This window comes from Prunus mume, linkage group LG8 (genome assembly GCF_029339155.1).
Source record: "Prunus mume cultivar Tortuosa linkage group LG8, ASM2933915v1, whole genome shotgun sequence".
NCBI classification, from domain to species: Eukaryota; Viridiplantae; Streptophyta; class Magnoliopsida; order Rosales; family Rosaceae; genus Prunus; species Prunus mume.
The window spans coordinates 9,330,937-9,344,124 of record NC_142705.1 but is presented as its reverse complement, the minus strand read 5'-3'; the positions used below and the strand labels follow the sequence as shown (position 1 = coordinate 9,344,124).

The following is a 13,188-nucleotide window of genomic DNA, read 5'->3' as shown; positions in this document are numbered from 1 at the left end:
ATTTTAGTGGTTGAGAGAGTAGAACAAAATTCTGTGCTATGGACAAGATAATGTTACAACACTCTCATTGTCTTCCCATGTCATTCTCTGTTTTCTATAGCACTTCTGGATTTAGGTGAAGCATCTCCCATTGCTAAATATGGAACATAGAAGATATTTTTGGGCTCTCACTGAGCACCTAAAATAGGATGCGTTGTCAGATTCTTTTTTTCCAGCAGCAGTTAGATAACATGCGAAGGTAGGCAGGACACCGTTCTGTTTGGTTCTGTCTAGAGCCACATTGCGAATCGAACCGACCAAGTGGAACCGTAAGCCAAACCAATAAGATTAGTTTAGGCCAGTTCAGTTTATCAAGATTCGCGATTTCGGGTGGTCATTTCGATTTCTATTTCATACCAATTTTCTTATTTTTTGTTTAATTATTGCTTTTACAAAATTAATAGGCTGAAACACACTTATATTTGGTTCTTCCAAATCAACCTAAGTACAGTAATGAGACAAATAGTGAAATAAAAAACTGCATTATAATCATTTCAAAAATCTATGCAGTAAGCAGTATGCTTGAGAAAAGATCCTTCACATCCTTTTTAGCTTGTGTTTATGCAATTTAGTTCTTTTATCTCTTGGATTAGCTGTTTAATGTTCAGGTGAGAAGATCCACCTTCTGCTACTGCTCTCTTTGCCATCTCTGCTAACTCTCTGGCTCTCTCTCTCCTTCCTTGGCTTTCTTCTCCATCCATCAATTTCTCTATGGCCTCCTTCAATTTCTCCTTTCTTAACACCCTCCTAATCTTCTCCTCCTCTCCCCAAGTCACTGGAAATTCCACACCAACTCTCACTGCAATCTTTAGAATCTGTTCAACAAATTTCTCATTCATAAATTGGTCCCCAAAAAGTGGCCATGTGAGCAAAGGCACCCCAGCACAAATCCCTTCCAATGTGGAATTCCAGCCACAATGTGTCAAGAACCCACCAACTGCAGGGTGCGATAATATGAGCGTCTGGGGAGCCCAACCCCGAATCAAGAGGCTCCTTGCTTTGTTCCTTTCCTCAAATCCACTTTCTGCAATCCACTTCTCCAATTCCTGTGATTCTCTGCAGCCCCTTACAACCCAAATGAACGGTTTATTTGATGCCTCTAACGCCAATCCAATCTCTACCAACTGTTCAGAGCTGATGTTACACATGCTTCCAAGGCAAGCATAAAGTACAGAAGCTGGTGCCCATGAATCAAGCCACTTGAAGCAGTGAAGTTCATCAATGGAGACTTTGTTGCCCCTTTGTGCCTTGTCCAAGTCGTCTTTGTTGCATAGGGAAGCAGGGCCAATGCACCAGAGTTTATCCTTCTTTACCTTTTTGTATTCTTTAACATATGCTGGCTCCAATTCCTCAAAAGTATTCATGATCATCCCATATGTCTCTGTGTCAGCTGCTGCCATTTCGTCACCAATATCTTTCAGTTTTGCTGTCACTGTCCCGTCTGGAAGCTGAGCTTTTGTCATCTCAATTCGATCAGGCAAGTCGGGCAGAACAAGGTACTCTGAATCAGACGTTACACTCTCAAGTACGTTGGATACGCGCAAATTGTGAGCGCACAAGAAGCTGAAGCAGCCTGTTCCACCAAAAGATATCCTTGGAATGTGATGCTTGCTAGCAATGCTATATGTCCATGGAAAAGTCACGTCTGAGATTATGCAATTTGGCTTTGGAGTGAGCTCTTCAAATAATTTCTCTACTGGCTTGTGAAGCAAGGCAGTTGCAGCAAAGAAATTGAAGACCAATTCTGGTGAAGGTAGCATGTCGAAGTTTTCGCAGCCTTCGGGCAATCCTGCTTCTTCAGCTGGAAATTTCACTTGGATTACGCGGATTTGGAGCCCAGATTCTATGTCTCGAGTAAGAACTGTTTGAAATCGGGCAGCATTGTGTGGTGTAGTAAATATGGTGACAATGATGCCTTGTTGTGCAAACAATCTAGCAATGTCTATCAATGGGATCATGTGGCCTGAAGCCATTAGAGGAAAGAACACAAAGTGAAGCTGGTGGTCTTGATGAGGAGCCATGGAAATCAAGGGGAAGAGATTAACAACAATAATGTTCTATGAAATGAATTAAGCAGGCTTAAGTTTCTTATTTAAGTACTGCTATATATAAAAACTTTGATGCTACCAGTCAATTGTTCTTTGTTTATACATGTATTAGTTTATCCAAAGAAGATATGTAAGAGCATACGTATAGATGTATTAGTTTATCCAAAGAAGATAATAGTGACTCAGAGTAGAAAATGATGTTTATGGATGAAGAGGTTTAGGAAATAGTTGGTTTTAGTGTTTAGGACAATAGCTTGACTATGAATAGAAAACAAAGTAATTTTATTTGAATGCGGAGAAAAGGTACAAAGCTTAAATATAAGACTGCCCCGTTTGGGATTGCTTTATTTCGCCAAAAATCTGCTTCACTTTAAAGTTAAGTAGTTTAAGGTGTTTGGTAAAAATAAAATATCTTGATTATTTTAAAAGCAGTGACCTTTTGACAGAGGTTCTTGGTTGTTTTTCAAAGCTGCTTTCAAAAGAAGCAGAGATGAACATTGAATGAATTTTTTTAATTCCCAAAATACCATCATTCATTTTGAAAAATGACACCACCTCCACTTCCACATCCAACTCCACCATTTACACTACCACATTCACTACCTCCATAACCACCACCACCACCACCACCACCACCACCACAACCACCACCTCCTCCACCACCTCCACCTCTACCTCCTCCACCACCACAACCACTATCACCACCACCACCACTACCACTACTATCACCACCACCACCACCACCACCACCTCCACATCCACCACCACCTCCACAACCAACAACACCACCACCTCCATGTTGCCACTGCCACCACCACCACCACCTCCACCTCCACAATCGCCGTCCCTACAACCACCAACCCACCTTCATCACCTCCACTCCATCACTACTACTACCACCACATGATTAGTACATAACACTTTCAACATCATGTCTATTTTAGTCATTATTTACAGTTACAATAATTTTATATTAAAATTTACCAAACGGTTTTGACACTACTTTTTGTACTAACAACACTTTAAAAATATTGTTTACCAAACATGGAGCTGCTTTATTTTACAGCTAATTATTTTCAAAGTACAGTGGAAACAACTTTTTTTAAAGGTGACAGCAATCCCAAACTAGGCCTTAAACTGCTTAACTTTAAAGTGAAGAAAGTTTTTAAGGGCAAAAAAGCAATCCCAAACGGGCCTTAGGCCCAGTTTGGGATTCTTTTACTTTTAAAAAAAGTTGTAGCTTACATTGTGCTTTGAAAATAATTAGTGTAAAGTAAAGCAGCTCCATGTTTGATAAACAATATTTTTAAAGTGTTGTTAGTACAAAAAACAATGTCAAAACCGTTTGGTAAGTTTTAATATAAAATTGTTGTAATCTGTGAATAATGATTAAAATAGACATGATGTTAAAAGTGTTATGTACTAATCATGTGGTAGTAGTGGTAGTGATGGAGTGGAGGTGGTGGTGGTGATGAAGGTGGAGTTGGTGGTTGTGGTAGTGGTGGTGGTAGGGATAAGCGCTTGTGGAGGTGGTGGTAGTGACAAAGATGGTGGTGGAGGTGGCAGCATGGTGGTGTTGGTGGTGTTGGTTGTGGAGGTGGTGGTAGATGTGGAGGTTTTGGAGGAGGTGGTGGTGGTGGTGGTGGTGGAGGTGAAGGTGGAGTTGGTGGTGGTGGTTGTGGTGGAGATGAAGGTGGAGTTGGTGGCGTGGAGGAGGTGGTGGTGGTGGTGGTGGTGGAGGTAGTGAATGTGGTGGTGTAAGTGGTGGAGTTGGATATGGAAGTGGAGGTGGTGTTATTTTTTAAAATGAATTATGGTATTTTGGGAATTAAAAAATTCATTAAATGTTCATCTCTGCTTCTTTTGAAGCAGCTTTGAAAAGCAACTCATAACTCTCGCTTTTAAAAGTCACACAAGCCACGCTTTTAAAATAATCGGGATATTTTATTTTACCAAACACCTTAAATTGCTTAACTTTAAAGTGAAGTAGGTTTTTGATGAAAAAAAGCAATCCCAAACGGGGCCTTAGTGGGATATAGGACAGCTGGTAGATTTTCAACTTATATATATATATATATATATATATATATAAGAGTTCTAACCGACTAAGTTAGTTTATTATAGAAATATTTAGTCATATACCTATTTTTACCACTAATGATATAGATAAACTCTACATCATTTAATTTCTATAAACAAACCAAAAAATGACAGCTAACCATATTGAATTTAATTTTGATATTAAATTACTTTGATACCCTATTGAGTATTTTGGATTTTTTATGCGATTTTGGGGTTAAACTTATTTTAAGAAATCAATGACAGTTTTGTAATTTATAAAAAGTTAAAAGTTTCTTTGTTATATTGTAAATGAGATTTAAGTATATTTCTAAAGTCCATTATATATATATATATATATTAAAATATTGGGCCCCAATTTGATATCATGATATTTCAACGACTTTACTAAGTCAGTTTGCTCATCTCCATTATTCTAGATTTTTCTATAAATGCGCATTAATTTTAACAGAAAAGAACTCTGTGGACAATGTTACCTCTGACCTTTCTCTTTCATGTGCTAAGACAGACCTGCGGGGACCCACTACTAAGTCATCCAAACTTAGCATTGGTACATTGAATTGATAAAAATGTCATGGTTGGGCCCACAAGCTGGGTGTGAGAAGTTTCGCAGCACCAAACTTTGACTATGGCTAAAGAACGTCCTCCTTTTGAAGTAACAGCAGATGTAAGCATTCTGTGAGTAACTATTAGTGTCTGCACAGAGGAAAGAAAAGACTAAAGAGTGAAAGTATCCTTGGGCTGGGTGAGACGAGGTCCAGCGGTCCAGGTCGGCGCAATTAGCAAGGGATTACTTACCTTTAAGCGGTAGATTATTGTGATACTCCTCCAATGTATGATCATACTAATCATCATTCATGACTTGTACCGAACCACGCAACCCCAACAGCATTAATCTCCCACACATCTAAATACGAAACATGAAAGATTATATGAAATAGCCCCTACTATTACCATAGAAGGTAAAAGAAGTAAATAGTGGAATTCTGTACAAATTGGTTAGAGCTTTTAGGATGGAATGGATATCCAATATGTTACAGTCCGGTTTTTTTTTAAAATAGAACGTTTGCAACTAAATGGCAATTTTAAAATTACTTCCTTGTTGCATGATATGTTGGATTAGCTGTGTAATGTTAAGGTCAGAAGATCCACCTGTTTTCTTTGCCATCTCTCCAGACTCTATTGCTCTCTCTCTCTCCTCCCTTGCTTTGTTATCCAAGAATTTCTGGAGTTACGTGAAAGCATCTCCCATTGCTAAATATGGAACATAGAAGATATTTGTTGGGATCTCACTGAGCACCTAACAGTAGGTTGCTCTGTCAGATTCTTTTTTGCAGCAGCCGTTGGATAACATGCGAAGGTAGGCAGGACACCGTTCAGTTTGGTTTGGTCTAGAGCCGAAATTGTGAATCAAACCTACCATGTCGATAATAATTTGGTCGAACCATAAACCGAACCAATAAGATTAGTTTAGGTCGGTTCGGTTTATCAAGATTCTCTTTACACCAATTTTCTTATTTTGTTTAATTATTGTTTTTACAAAAATTAATAGGCCGAAAACACACCCATATTTGGTTCTTCTAAATCAACCTAATAACATTCCAAATCAAACTAAAGACAGTAATGAGAGCAATAGTAAAATAAACAACTGCATTACAATCATTACAGAACAGAATGTATGCAGTAAGCAGTATGCTTGAGAAAAGAACATTCAAACTCTTCTAGTTTTTTCTTTAAAAAAAAGAAGAAAAAAAACTCTTCTTAGTTTGTATTTATGCAGTTAGTTCCTTGATCTCTTGGATTAGCTGTTTTATGTTGAGGTAAGAAGATCCACCTTCTGCTACTGCTCTCTTTGCCATCTCTGCTAACTCTCTGGCTCTCTCTCTTCTTCCTTGGCTTTCTTCTCCATCCATCAATTTCTCTATGGCCTCCTTCACCTTCTCCTTTCTCAAAACCACCCTACTCTTCTCCTCCTCTCCCCACAAAACTGAAAATTCCACACCAACTCTCACTGAAATCTTTAGAATCTGTTCAACAAGTTTCTCATTTATAAATTGGTCCCCATGCAATGGCCATGTGAGCAAAGGCACTCCAGCACAAATCCCTTCCAATGTGGAATTCCAGCCACAATGTGTCAAGAACCCACCAACTGCAGGGTGTGATAATATGAGCGTCTGAGGAGCCCAACCATGAATCACGAGGCTCCTTGCTCTGTTCCTTTCCTCAAATTCACTTTCTGCAATCCATTTCTCCAATTCCTGTATTTCACTGCAGCCCCTTACAACCCAAATGAACGGTTTATTTGATGCCTCTAACGCCAATCCAATCTCTATCAACTGTTCAGAGCTGAGGTGACACATACTTCCAAAGCAAGCATAAAGTACAGACGCTGGTGCCCATGAGTCGAGCCATTTGAAGCAGTGAAGTTCATCAATGCAGACTTTGTTGCCCCTTTGTGCCTTGTCCAAGTCATCTTTGTTGCATAGGGAAGCAGGGCCAATGCACCAGAGTTTATCATTTTTTACCTTTTTGTATGCTTGAACATATGCTGGCTCCAATTCCTCAAAAGTATTCACGATCATCCCATATGTCTCCGTTTCTACTGCTCCAATTTTGTCAAAAAAATCTTTCAGTCTTGGTGTCACTGACCCATCTGGAAGCTGAGCTTTCGTCATCTCAATTCGATCAGGCAGGTCGGGCAGAACTAGGTACTCTGAATCAGACGTTACACTCTCAAGCACGTTGGATACGCTCAAATTGTGAACGCACAAGAAACTGATGCAGTTTGTTCCACCAAAAGATATCCTTGGAATGTGATGCTTGCTAGCAATGTCATAAGTCCATGGAAAACTCACGTCTGAGATTATGCAATTTGGCTTTGGAGTAAGCTCTTCAAACAATTTCTCTACTGGCTTGTGAAGAAAGGCAGTTGCAGCAAAGCAATTGAAGACCAATTCTGGTGAAGGTAGCATGTCGAAGTTTTCGCAGCCTTCGGGCAATCCTGCTTCTTCAGCTGGAAATTTCACTTGGATTACGCGGATTTGGAGCCCAGATTCTATGTCTCGAGTAAGAACTGTTTGAAATCGGGCAGCATTGTGGGGTGTAGTAAATATGGTGACAATGATGCCTTGTTGTGCAAACAATCTAGCAATGTCTATCAATGGGATCATGTGGCCTGAAGCCATTAGAGGAAAGAACACAAAGTGAAGCTGGTGGTCTTGATGAGAAGCCATGGAAATTAAGAGGAAGGGATGAACAACAATAATGTTCTATGAATTAAGCAGGCTTAAGTCTCTTATTTAAGTATGATACATCAGATCAAAGCTTTGATGCTACCAGTCAATTGTTCTTTGTTGGTGACGTAAGCGCATACCTACACATTATTAAGTTTATCCAAAGAAGATTCTAATGACTCAAGAGAAGCGAAGAGGTTTGTGGACTATGTTACCTATGACCTCTTTCTTTCATGTACTAAGACAAACTCACAGAGGCCCACTACTAAGCCCCAAGTTGCATGGATACATTGAATACGAAAATATCATGGTGATTGGCCCCACATGATATGGTGTGAAAAGTTATGCAGCAGCCAACTTTGACTATGGCTAAAGAAATTCTTCATTGTGAAGTAGCAGATTGTGAGATGTAAGCATTCTGTGATTAACCATTGCATTGCTTTGTGCAGGGAAGACAGAAAAGACTAAGCTTTGCGTTTTATTGATTTCTCCCACATCAATTTTTAATAATAAGTGATTTTTTCATAGTTTACCAAACGAAACTAGGCTTTCCAAAATTTTTAAAAAATCATTTATCACCCCAAATAAGTAATGTCAAACGGATCCTAAGGGTATCTATTGCACCGATACACCAAAAATTGAGGGTATGCGTGTATTAGTTACGGCTCCGATATGATATGGCACCGATATGGCATCAATACATATCCAATACGCCACGTGGTCTATTGTAGACTTTATTGTAGACTTTTTTGGAATGTTGACTTTACAATACGGCTCTTATACTCTATTGATAAGGTCACGATACGGCTCCATAGACTTTAAGTCTCTTTTGGCAGGGTGATTTGAGGTCCAACTGATCCATCCAATCCAAGTGTGGAGTTTTTATCGTAAACATCTAAATCAACGTAATAACATTCCAAATCAACCTAAGGACAGTAATGAGAACAACAATAGTAAAATAAACAACTGCATTACAATCATTACAGAACAGAATGTATGCAGTAAGCAGTATGCTTGAGAAAAGAACATTCGAACTCTTAAGTTTTTTCTTCAAAAAAAAAAACTCTTCTTAGTTTGTATTTATGCAGTTAGTTCTTTGATCTCTTGGATTAGCTGTTTTATGTTGAGGTAAGAAGATCCACCTTCTGCTACTGCTCTCTTTGCCATCTCTGCTAACTCTCTGGCTCTCTCTCTTCTCCCTTGGCTCTCTTCTCCATCCATCAATTTCTCTATGGCCTTCTTCACCTTTTCCTTTCTTACCACCACCTTAGTCTTCTCCTCCTCTCCCCATTTCACTGGAAATTCCACCCCAACTCTCACTGCAATCTTTAGAATCTGTTCAACAAGTTTCTCATTCAGAAATTGGTCCCCAAACAGTGGCCATGTGAGCAAAGGCACCCCAGCACAAATCCCTTCCAATGTGGAATTCCAGCCACAATGTGTCAAGAACCCACCAACTGCAGGGTGTGATAATATGAGCGTCTGCGGAGCCCAACCCCGAATCACGAGGCTCCTTGCTTTGTTCCTTTCCTCAAATCCACTTTCTGCAATCCACTTCTCCAATTCCTGTGTTTCATTGCAACCCCTTACAACCCAAATGAACGGTTTATTCGACGCCTCTAATGCCAATCCAATCTCTATCAACTGTTCAGAGCTGAGGTTACACATACTTCCAAGGCAAACATAAATTACAGAAGCTGGTGCCCTTGAGTCAAGCCACTTGAAGCTATGAAGCTCATCAATGGACACCTTGTTACCTCTTTGTGCCTTGTCCAAGTCATCTTTGTTGCATAGGGAAGCAGGGCCAATGCACCAGAGTTTATCCTTTGGTACCTTTTTGTATGCTTGAACATATGCTGGCTCCAATTCCTCGAAAGTATTCATGATCATCCCATATGTCTCAGTCTCAGCTGCTATTATTTTGTCAATAAAATCTTTCAGTCTTGCTGTCACAGTCCCCTCTGGAAGCTGAGCTTTCGTCATCTCAATTTGATCAGGCAGGTCAGGCAGAACAAGGTACTCCGAATCAGACATTATACTCTCAAGCACGTTGGATACACGCAAATTGTGAACGCACAAGTCACAGAAGCAGCCTCTTCCAGTGAAAGATATCCTTGGAATGTGATACTTGCTGGCAATGCAGGTTGTCCATGTTAAACACACGTCTGAGATTATGCAGTTTGGCTTTGGAGTTAGCTCTTCAAACAATTTCTCTACTGGCTTGTGAAGCAAGGTAGTTGCAGCAGAGAGATTGACGACCAAGTTTGGTGAAGGTAGCATGTCGAAGTTTTCGCAGCCTTCGGGCAATCCTACTTCTTCGGCTGGAAACTTCACTTGGATTATGCGGATTTGGAGCCCAGATTCTATGTCTCGAGTAAGAACTGCTTGAAATCGGGCTGCATTGTGGGGTGTGGTGAATATGGTGACAATGATGCCTTGTTGTGCAAACAATCTAGCAATGTCTATCAATGGGATCATGTGGCCTGAAGCCATTAGAGGAAAGAACACAAAGTGAAGCTGGTGGTCTTGATGAGAAGCCATGGAAATTAAGAGAAAGGGGTGAACAAAAATAATGTTCTATGAATTAAGCAGGCTTAAGCCTCTTATATAAGTACTGATACATCAAAGGTTTGATGGTTCCAGGCAATTGTTCTTTGTTGGTGACATAAGCGCATACCTATACATTATTAGTTTATGCGAAGAAGATTCTAATGACTCGAGTAGAAAAGACCTTTGTTGACAATTTTACCTCTGACCTTTCTCTTTCGTGTACTAAGACACACATGCAGGGGCCACTAAATTAGGACCTCACATAATCTAATACAAAAATACTTATAACTAAAAGTTGTCATCAATAAACATGTAATGACAAAAACATACCTTACTATCCAAAAATCATTCACATTGTATCTGTTATCTTTATTTGAAGAATTAAAACTATTACAAGAGTCCTTCCCCTCCCAAACAAACAACCAAAAAAAAAAAAAAAAAAAACACACACACACACCCCCACACACAACATGTACAATACTTAATGTCTGAAAATTGATATTTTTTAGTTTTTCTAGAAGTTCACTTCCAATTGAAATCAAAGCTATTCTTTCAATGAGACTCAAACACGGGCCCTTCTATTAACGGATATGCACTACAAAGCAAGCCCCGCCATGCACACTTTTGTAATAATATGCAGCACGCTAAAGTATATATACCATTTCTATAAAATTAATATATATAATATAAAGAAATTCTTTTTTGGGGGCCCTCAAAAATTAGGGGCCCTGTGCGGTAGCGCCACTTGCACCACCCCTGCCACTACTAAGTCCTTAAGGTTTTGAATAGTCTTGATGATTTTCATTGAATAATCATGTGATAATTATATACAATGCTTTGCTTGGTGTCTACACAAAGGATTTCTTATTCTAGGCAAGAATCAAGTCCTTGAAAGACAAGGAATATATACAGTAAATCTATGAAATAAATACAAATAAAACAGGAAACTAAATCACGTCTCATTCAGTCCAAACTAGGCAGATACGTTGAAACTGATGGAAATATCACGGTGATTTTGCCCACAAGATAAGGACTGTGAAGTTAGGCAGCAGCAAACTTTGACTATGGCTAAAGAAATTCTTCATTGCGAAGTAGCAGATTGTGAGATGTAAGCATTCTGTGAGTGACCATCGGTGTGTACAGCGAGGAGAGAAAAGATTAAGGGTGAAAGTCTTTTGGCCTGGGTGAAATGAGGTCCAATGGATCCATACAAGTGTGGAATTTTATCTTAGATTATTGTGATACTTTTCCGATATAAAGGTTATGTTAATTTCCATTCATAACTTGTATCGAACCACGCAACTCTATATCTCCCACGCATCTAAATATTGAACATTGAAATAGCGCCTACTATTACCATAGAAGGTAAAAGAAGTAAATAGAGGAATTCTGTACAAATTAGTTTAAGCTTGTAGGATGGATATTCAATATGTTATATGTTTCCAACAACAACTGGCAAAAGAATGATTTGAAAAAGAGGAAATGGGAAAGGCTTCGCTGATGTACCGACCGAACAAAGATAGATTTTTCCAGTACGTGCCAATATAACTCTTATTTCTTACTGTAAATCTATCTTTTATCTTTCACTTTCTGAAATTCTCTCTGCAATTACTTCCTTGTTGCATGATATCTTGGATTAGCTGTGTAATGTTAAGGTGAGAAGATCCACCTTCTGCTACTGCTTTCTTTGCCATCTCTCCAAACTCTCTGGCTCTCTCTGTTCTCCCTTCTCTTTCTTCTCCATCCATCACTTTCTCTATGGCTTCCTTCACATTTTCCTTTTTCACCATTACCCCAATCTTCTCTTCCTCTCCCCACTTTACTGGATATTCCACCCCAACACTCACAGCAATTTTAAGAACTTGTACAACTAGTTTTTCATTGAGAAATTGGTCTGCGAACAGTGGCCATGTGACTAAAGGCAGCCCTGCACATATCCCTTCCAACGTCGAATTCCAACCACAATGTGTTAAGAACCCCCCAACTGCAGGGTGTGATAAAATGAGTGTTTGCGGCGCCCAACCCCGAATCAAAAGGCTCCTTGCTTTCGTTCTTTCCTCGAATCCAGCTTCTGAAATCCAATTTTCCAACTCCTCTGATTGACTGCATCCCCTTACAACCCAAATGAATGGTTTTTCTGATGCCTCTAAACCCAATGCAAGCTCTATCAGCTGGTCGGTTATCAGATTGCATAAACTTCCAAGGCAAGCATAAACTACAGAACCTGGTTCCCATGAGTCAAGCCACTTCAAGCAGTGATGTTCATCAATGGAGGCCTCGTTACCTCTGTGCGCCTTATCCAAGTCATCTTTGTTGCAAAGCGAAGCCGGGCCTATACACCAGACTTTAGCCGCCTTCTTGTATGCTTCAACATATGCTGGCTCCAATTCTTCAAAAGTATTCATGATTATCCCATATGTTGCCTTCTCGGCTGCTTCAAGTTGGTCATAAAAATCTGTCATATTTGGAGTCAGTGGTCCTGGCAACTGAGCTTTGGTAACCTCAAATCGATCGGGGAAGTCAGGCACAACAAAGTACTCTGAATCGGATGTTACATTCTCAAGAACTTTGGATGTATGTAAACTGTGGACGCAAAGGAGGCAAAAGCAACAGAATCCACTGAATGATATCCTTGGAATGTGAAACTTTTGAGCAATGCTGATTGTCCATGGCAAACACACGTCAGAGAATATTGCATTTGGCTTGGGAGTTAGCTCTTGAAACAATTTCTCTGCCGGCTGTCGTAGCAGGGCAGTTGCAAAAAAAAATTTATCTGCCGAACCTATTGCAGGTAGCATGTCAAGGTTCTCGCATCCATCCGGCAACCCTGCTTCTTCAGATGGAAATCTCAGTTGGACCAACCGGATTTGGAGCCCAGATTGTATGGCACGAGTAACAACCGTTCGAAAACGGGCAGCATTATGCGGGGTGGTGACTATGGTGATGGTGATGCCTCTTTGTGCCAACAGCCTGGCAAAGTCCATCATTGGGATCATGTGGCCTTGGGCCATGAAAGGAAACAAGACAAAGTGAAGCTGGCGCTCTTCATCACGAGAAGCCATGGAAACTAAAATTATTGCTCTATGAAGTAGACCCTCTTACTTGGATTATATAACAAAATTGTTGCTAGCAGACAATGGTGAGTTTTCTGGTGACGTAAGAGCATACATATGCATTTGTTTGTTATCCAAAGAGAGAAGAATGCATGGATCAGAATTCCGTGGACTGTTTTCCCACTT

At 39.8% G+C, this 13,188-nt stretch overlaps 1 protein-coding gene and 3 pseudogenes across 3 annotated transcripts; all 4 read right to left on the bottom strand.

The window, feature by feature from the left end:
* Positions 1-440: 440 nt before the first annotated feature.
* Positions 441-2,292, bottom strand: LOC103339790 (UDP-glycosyltransferase 73C11 pseudogene; annotated as a pseudogene).
* A 3,498-nt stretch (positions 2,293-5,790) lies between these two features.
* Positions 5,791-7,567, bottom strand: LOC103339792 (UDP-glycosyltransferase 73C1 pseudogene; annotated as a pseudogene). Its single transcript, XR_016122846.1, has one exon. The product of XR_016122846.1 is annotated as a UDP-glycosyltransferase 73C1 pseudogene (transcript).
* Positions 7,568-8,287: 720 nt separating this feature from the next.
* Positions 8,288-9,971, bottom strand: LOC103339794 (UDP-glycosyltransferase 73C25 pseudogene; annotated as a pseudogene). The gene has a single exon (XR_016122847.1). The product of XR_016122847.1 is annotated as a UDP-glycosyltransferase 73C25 pseudogene (transcript).
* Positions 9,972-11,277: 1,306 nt separating this feature from the next.
* Positions 11,278-13,085, bottom strand: LOC103339793 (UDP-glycosyltransferase 73C1-like). Its single transcript, XM_008243141.3, has one exon. It carries the CDS (start codon positions 13,009-13,011, stop codon positions 11,533-11,535), a length of 1,479 nt encoding a protein of 492 aa, XP_008241363.2. The 5' UTR covers positions 13,012-13,085; the 3' UTR covers positions 11,278-11,532.
* Between the last annotated feature and the right edge of the window lie 103 nt (positions 13,086-13,188).

Bases quoted from the DNA above. Each gene is read 5' to 3' on its own strand.
- LOC103339793 (XM_008243141.3), bottom strand. From the start codon at position 13,011: ATGGCTTCTCGTGATGAAGAGCGCCAGCTTCACTTTGTCTTGTTTCCT.